Consider the following 8472-nt stretch of genomic DNA (forward strand, 5'->3'; position numbering starts at 1 on the left):
AATAAAAATTCCTGTCTGTACCATTCTAGACAGTGACTTGGCCTAAGCACTGATTCCTCATCGATTAACTCCTGGGCTTCAATACAGGGCTACTATGCAGCAGAGGACATTGTACACCAGAATATAACGGATATCCAAATATTGGCCACAGGACCAATAGGTAAGTATGCACCTGGGGAGGGGAAGTGTGGGAAATTTTATGCCATAGGTGTACTAAGTATAGGTAATTTCTTTTAAAGTAACAATTATTTTGTCACTTTTGTCATTTTAGAAGAAACAACATACCTGTTTGTACTGGTAAATGTTCAGGAACTCAGCCGTTGCAAGAGTTGTTGGGAAAGTGGTGTCACCCACAAAACCAGCAACTTCAGTGCCTTCCTTACAAGAATAGTTTGGTATTGGTCTTCTATAACCAGCCAGTGTGATACCCCAGCGTATTGTTGGATAGGAGACTGGGGTCTTTGTTCAATTTGTTCTCATCAATTGCAAAGAACAATGCCATCAAGTATTCATATTCTACTATATCCATTCTGCACAGGATTTAAAGAGTGAAACATTTAAGCTCACAGATGCAGAACCATATACCATATAAACTATTTGAGTGACTAGCTATTAAGTGTTAATGAACCTTCATTTATTGAATATATATGTGCATTGATAGGGTTATATTAAATCCATATTTATGCAGATAATATACATAATCAAAAATATTTATTTCATTTCCAAGTATAGGTTATTGGACCTTTCTGCTTGATGACAGCATAGACCTTACCTTAGGGGAATGACTCTGTATTCCTATAAAAATTAATGTATGTTCATTATTTAATTAGAATTTTTGTGCTTTAACCGACGTCATTCAGGTAATCTCTGTAAATTGTGTGATTGACGTCTGCCTACTTTTTTAGGACCCAAATCCTGATTTTAGATTAGCTTTAGAAACATAGTAGAACTGTGTTAGTAGAGGTTCTAGCTCCATTGAGCTTTGTTTACTTTGAGACCACACTAATAAACACTTAATTAAACATTGATTTATGTTTTTTACAAAAAATATTGATATTATGTTCCTCTCAGGCTAGGCAAACGTAATTATTTGTATAATTTGGACCCTTCTGCTCCTTCCACTATCCTCCTCTATTTGATACAGCATGCTTAGGTGATATGGCTTTTAATCAAAGGACTTTTAATTTATGTTGTGTGTAATCTCTGTGGATTTCATCATTGTCATATGTAAGAAAACTAGTTTGGTTTGTTTCATTTACTCTTGTATTATAATGTGAAAATGAATACATTAGAACATATACTTATTTATATATTATGAATTGATTTTTTCAATATGTACTTTTTAAAATTTCTATTAGGTTTTATGATAATTAGATAACATTTAGGAAAGAATATACTTCCCAATAAACCAGCACTAGAGGTCAATATGGCGAATACCTGTACAGCCACCATATATTTCCCTTTAGTGTTCAGATAGGCCGGGATCATGGCAATCCACACACTGCAGAACACCAGCATGCTGAAGGTGATGTACTTGGCCTCATTGAAACTGTCCGGTAATGTCCTCACCATGAATGCCAGAACAAAACTCACAGCTGCCAGGAACCCCATATAACCCAAAACAGAAAAGAACCCAATACCCGACCCTTCATTACACCACAGAATGATCTTCCCAGGATAGGAGTGCATGTCATACTCTTGGTAGGGAGGAGACACTGACAGCCAAATAACACAGATCAGTACTTGGACAGAGGAACAGATTATGACAACAGAATTTGAAATCTTCTCTCCCACCCATTTCTGCCAGTAGCTTCCGGGTTTGGAGGCCTTGAAGGCAATGCACACTGTGATAGTCTTGGCCAGAACAGAAGATATAGCTATGGAGAAAAAGATTCCAAAGGACATTGGTCTCAGCATGCAAGTTATATCCACAGGACGACCGAGGAACAAGAAGACAGAGAGGAAGCTCATCAAGATGGAGGTCAGGAGGATGAAGCTCACAGTCCGGTTATTGGCTTTCACAATTGGAGTGTCCCGGAATACAATAAATAATTTCAATACACAAAGGGTTACAATAGAACATAATAAAGATGTAACATAAAAAGCCTGAGTCATGATGTCCATCTCATAGGACAGATATTCATATGTTTTGGGAATACAGATTACTTTTTTCTCGTCTGGCCATTGGTCATCAGGACATTTGTGGCAGATATCATTGTCTGCAGAAGTAAAACAGCATATGTTACAAATATTTACAATGATTAACCTGGCTGTAAACCCTTTATTACGTGTGTGTTACTATTTAGCACCTGTTGCATTGGAGATTTCCCCATCAGAACATGGCCCACAGTGATAGCAGCAGGCATGAATCTTTTCAGTTGGACTTTTCCTGTATCCCAAAGGACATGGCTCATTGCACCGAGCTTTAGGAACCTAAAAACAAGGTAATTGTATGCAGGTCTCACTTATCTCTTTAGGTTCTTATACATGTAATGAAAATAATATCATGCCAACACTAGTACAAATCTATCTCAAACATATGTATATGTCATTGAGCCACAAGATCTACCAGCAGTTTTAACATTTTCTACTGTATCTAAAAAAAAAAAAAACACACTTTAAAGTGTCTGTTGCTTCTAAAAATAAGCAAAGGTCAGCCTATAAAAGAAAAAAGTTATTTCCTACCTTTTTTTTTTTGCCCATGCACTGAGCGTAATCTTCACTCACACAAAATAATCTTTTTTATATTAGAGTGTGCTGCCACTATCTGTGGATTCTTCTAACAGACTCTACATGGGGCATTGGTCCAGGGGGGAACCATGAAACCCAATTAATGGCCGAGTATCAGACATATCCAGATGCTGGAGATTCTTCTGGCTTTGTAAATAAGTTTAGGAGAAGCCTGTTAGAACAGTATTAGTCACAGCTATGGTTCCCATTCACAGCTGCAGGAATCTAAGAGAGCTTTTTCTAAGTTAGAGCTTACTTCTGGATAACATGTATCGACAATGACATAGCACATAACAAAAAACAACACACAGTGGAACCCTTCTATGAAAGTTCTATCTGTTTCAGGAGTCAACCAATGTCTTCCTCCTGTGCTGTGGGAGCCTGTACTCTCTACATGCAGTCTATTGCAGCTCTTGTTTAAGGTTTTCCTCGAAGATTGCTGAGAGATCCTTGAAGAATCAGCCATTTCTGAAGCTCAGGTGTGAAACCGCTGACACCATTACTCTTCTTAACTATCTATAATGTAGGCATTCTTTACACTGTCCACCAGTGGCATTGAAAGCATCAAGTATTTGAAAGCATGACATACGATTGAGATGTTTCTGAAATCATTCAGACTTGATTGAGGGGTATATGAGTTGCAGCATTCAAGATGGTTTTAAATTCCTATGGACTTATGTAAAATTGCAATACCCATAAACAAAATATTATACAGGCTCTAATAAGACCCCAATTTATTCCTATCTCAATGTCCTGTTCATGCTAATGTACAACGAGCTGTAGAGTAATGGTTTCTTCCTAATTTTGTGACTACACAATAAGCATAGCTCTGTATATCACCTTTCAGTATTTTCTCTATATTGCTTTGACATCTGAAAACATTATTAGTTTATTAAACAGTTTAAAACATATTTTATTTGTTGTCTTGGAGTGTGTGCTATACAACCTATTTGTTGTGATTGTCAAACTTTGTGTTGTATATCCAAAATAATCTAAATAATTATTGCAGAGCTCTTACTTTGTCCTGTTTCCAGTGGAGCTCTGAAAGAAAATCTTCAGGCTTGCTTGTTTTCAGTAAAGTTGTACTGGTTGCAAAATATTGCGCCTTGACTTGAAACTTTCCGGGTGAAGGATTTTCATAAATCATATTTGCTAAAATCATCTCAGAGTATAATTCTCCTCTCCCATTAAATGAGATCTCCTCTCCAGTGGGGCTTGTGTAGTGAACAGTTTGGAAGTATCTGTGAAGCTTTATGGAAAAACTCATCTATTACTATTAAAATACAAATTTACAGATTTACCAATGTCACAACCACTTATATAACACTCACCATTCCTCGATCCTGTGTTGTGTCTTGCCTCTGAGAAGGTGAACTCCTGCACTTCTGTTTTTCACCCTGAGCACTGTAGCCACAACCAGAGGACCTCCCTCTTGATCCCAAGTGTCTTCTGTGACACCAGGTCCCTTCTGTAGCTTTTGTGACCTCAAAGGTTTCCAGTGATCCCAAGCTGCTTCTGTGACCTATGTGGTCTCACGTGTTGCAGTATGTCTTCTTTGATCCCAATATTAGTGCCTGCCTGTTTCCTATTCCTGCCTCCTTGTATGTTTGTGGATCATCCTGACCTTTGGCTTTTCCCTAACTTCAAATTCTCTGTTATCTTGTTACTTAGGAGAAAAACCTGTCACTGGCAGGTCCTTTAACTCTACACCTCTTCAACACTATCCTTGGACTAATCATGGACCCACTGTCTGGTCAGGCCATCATTCTGCTGATTCAACAGTACTGGCACCAAAACCTTTTTCTTTAGTTATAGCAGCAACATACTCCATGAGCATGTCTCTGCTTTTAAAGAGTTTAGGTGGGGGCATATATCATGTGTTAAATGTCTCCAATAGGAAGCCTGTCAGGCTACCTGCTCTAAATACTGTTGCTAGTGTAGCTACCTTTCTCCAGACACTTATTGGTACAGAGGGAATTGTGCAGGAACACAAGCTAAAACCAGAATTTTGCTATAACAGAACCAAATGAAAGGTGCAATGTTAGGGCTGATTTCATTGTTGGGCCAAACATGAACAGCAACATTACAGATAAAGCATCGGAATATACACTTACTTTTTGTCTTAAGCCATACTTTCCAAATATATTTCTATTTAGTTTCATGTTGTTTAAAGCATGAGCCAGCATATATACTGCAATGTACGTGAAATAAAACTTTGAATCATACTTGTTACTAAAGCAATATGCAATTGATTCTGTCCCAGTGCAGGTGACATTAGGGAGTAGACCAAGTAATTGGAAAATATTATTTTTGGTTGGGTTAGAAGAAAGACAATTAAACTTTCTGAGCCAAATATCTTCTAGCAATGGATCACCTGGCCGTTTGGATGGATGCGCATTTTTTATAAAAAGGTCCAAGCCAGGAATATAATGCGGAGAGTAGACAGGTATTAAACTACAGTTAAATATTTCCATTATGCTGATGTCATGATATGCAAATACATTCCACGATTCATTAAGAATAAATGTGATGTTCTGTTGGAGAACTTTTGACTCCTTAAAAAAGATAATATATTCAAAAAGAAAATGACCGCACACTACAATAACATTGGTGGTTGATTTTTCGATGACAGTCATTCCAGATCTGTTAATGTCCACATTGTTGGTCAGGTAGATGACAAATTCTATACAGATCCCATGTCTCATCATCTCTTTTCTCAGTTCCTGAAGTTCCATTTCTCCGGTACCATCACTTGATGTGATGATTCCAATCCAATTCCATCCAAAAGTTAATATTATGCTTATAACCATCTGGTACCAAGCCCAGCTACTCTGAACAGTGCGGTAAAAGTATGGAAACTTTCCTCTGTCACTCAGGAGAAGGTCAGTAACTCGATGGCTGATCTGAAGAAACAGAAATGTGTCAAAATTTTCATAAGGTGATTTTTTTTTTTTTTGTGTCTTTAAAAAGAAGGTGAATGAAGTAAGGACTCCAATAAATAGGTAAATAGGAATTTAGAAGTCTAGAGGTATATTACAGTATATGTTTCAACCTCAATCCACACTCTAGTTCAACCCTCCATCCAAAGACCGAAATAAGATTGGGTTTCTTTTGCTACTATCTTGGTGAATGTGCTTTGAAGTACAGGAGTTAGTTGCTACGTTAGATAATAGGCCACATTGTCAATGGCTGGTGGTATGGCTTCTGACAAGCACCTTGCAATGCAAATGCTGCCTGCTATGTACCTTAGCATTGGAATCTATTAGGTTCATAGTAAACGTGCTTAGGGAACCTGAAAGAAAGGCCCCAATTTTTCTTCTTATACAGTGTCTGTCAACCTATTGGAGAACTTACAACTCCCTACTATTTTTTTCATTCGGCCCAATATTATGACTCACTGTTTTATCCCACAGGTCTGTGGACAAGCCAAACACAATCTCACATGATATTTTCTTTGGCATTTGTTATTTTTTCTAATACCTGCAAATGTCAAACACTACATGTATTGTATAAACTATTGTTGTCCACCTTGGTTGTGTATACTTACGTTGGTAAGGTACAAAAATTTGAATTCAATAAACAGAATAAACAAAAAAGAAAGACACCAAAGACTCAAAGCATACAAAACCCAACCTCATTTGCCCATCGATATTCATGGGCAACTAGCAATGTTTTAGCAGCAATGATTTAGTTATAAAAGTCATAAGAGTTGTAAGCAGCAGACCCAAGGACAACTTTTTGGGGTTTTCATAGAGTTGGTGGTGAAACATTGAACTGGCTCATGAGCTACAGCTGCTATTTTGGCTTGGCATTTTTATTTCTTGGAATGAAGTATATGTGATATAATCAACTTTATTTTATTTGCCCATATTATGGTCATTTAAATAAAAATGTTTAAACTTAATAATATTCTTGATAAAATATTTTAATATTTCAAACATCCCATATCACCACTAAATCCATCCATCCAACTTCTTTCAAATTAACAAGTTTTATTAATAAATGGATAATAAATCATATCATGCCAGACTGTACTCCTCTTTTAATACATTTCTACATTTGCAGGGCTTAGGCTGCTTACACACGTCAGATGATTCTCACCTGGTTATCATCTCAGGGCTGGTAACAGACAAGAATCTGGCATGTGTACATTGCTAGTCTGACGTCTTTCATGGATCTTTTCTGGTAGAGTGCAGTGGGGTGGCGGCGCTCGTTCGCTCTCTTCCCTCTCCATAGAGAAGAACGGCACGGAATGTACCGTCATTAGAAAGGGTCATGAAAGATCCTTTCCACAAAAAGTCTAACATATTTATGTAACCTCAGTGATAGATCTACTTCACCTACATCTATTCCAAGTCAGTAGAGAAGCTGATTTGCTGTACAAACAATAAAGTTTCTTGTTTTGTGTAATGTTGATGTTGTGATACAATGTGATACTTGTCCCCAGTGTTGATTATATCACACAGCTCTGTCCACGGTGTGCTGAAAATATATCTAGAATTTCCCAGTACTCCCAGGTTTGTATGCATCATGGGCCTGATTTTTGAAAGTTCTTTAAGACTGGAGAAGATAGACTACCTTGGGAAAAGCTGGGTGATTCAGCAAATCAGGAATGGATCTGGTCCAGGATTGAAAACATTTGCCAACTGATAGCAAAAATAATCTATTCCAGGTTTGCTGGTTCAGCCAGGTTCACCTATGATAATCTATCTTCTCCAGTCTTGGAGAAGATAAATAATCAGACCCTCAGTCCTTACCTTTCTTGATATAATATATACTCATAACATACATACATCAGTAAAGACAATCTACCTGTGTGTATTGGTAAATATTCAGGAACTCAGCAACAGCAAGTGTTGTTAGGAATGTGGTATCACCCACAAAACCAGCAACTTCAGAGCCTTCCTTACAACAGTAGTTTGGAACATTTTTTGTATAACCAGAAAGAATGATTATTATGGATTGTAATGCTTTTATATGGTACCCACAAGTGTCAAACAAGTGATAGCCCAGAGTAATGTTGGGAAGTAGATTTGGGTCCTTGTTAATCTCATCAATTGCATAGAAAAATGCCATCAGGAATTCATATTCTGTAATATCCATTCTGTGAAGGAATTAAAAATAAAAATAATATGTTAATTATTAAAGACTGAGCACAAATTAGGAATTATTTATAAAAAATTTGAAATATAATTTTGGTGATATAAAATAAAAACAATCTATCAGCTCTATTCCCTAACTAATCTAAGACATGTGTTTTTGGCAAAGTTGTAAAAATGTATAAAATATTATTGGGTTGCAAATTAAACTCCAATGCTCAATAACAATGTACTTCTCTAGTAAGGAACATTGTGCACCATCTTTCATTACTGAGAGTGGCACCATCATCACTTGGAATGTTTTATTGAGTCAAGGTCATTGACTTTCAATGAGAATACCAATGGCTCCTTGTCAATAGTTGGATGGTAACACAAAGATTTGGAAACATACTTACTGATGGCAATAGAATGCTAAATTATATACACCATCCCTTACTTTTATCTTTTCAATAGAATTATGTACAGAAAAAAGCCCCCCGATGATCACATCTCCTCTCTGGTAATACTCATATTCGAACCTAGGATACAGAGGAAAGAAAGAACAGACAGGAATATGGATATCATGTGGAATGTAATGATATCCATGTAATATAAACACAAATCCACAGATGGCAATGAGGAACAGAAACCCCTTCATAGCAGA

General features: G+C 36.9%; 1 protein-coding gene across 1 annotated transcript; it reads right to left on the reverse strand.

Annotated features, from left to right (window-relative positions):
- Positions 1-1305: 1305 nt before the first annotated feature.
- On the reverse strand, positions 1306-7833 carry LOC140327552 (vomeronasal type-2 receptor 26-like). The gene is made up of 4 exons (XM_072406941.1): positions 7543-7833; positions 5331-5633; positions 2310-2433; positions 1306-2219 (listed from the first exon to the last, which is right to left on the reverse strand). Exons 1-4 carry the CDS (start codon positions 7831-7833, stop codon positions 1306-1308), a joined length of 1632 nt encoding a protein of 543 aa, XP_072263042.1.
- Between the last annotated feature and the right edge of the window lie 639 nt (positions 7834-8472).

Source organism: Pyxicephalus adspersus, chromosome 3 (assembly GCF_032062135.1).
Source record: "Pyxicephalus adspersus chromosome 3, UCB_Pads_2.0, whole genome shotgun sequence".
Lineage (NCBI taxonomy): Eukaryota > Metazoa > Chordata > Amphibia > Anura > Pyxicephalidae > Pyxicephalus > Pyxicephalus adspersus.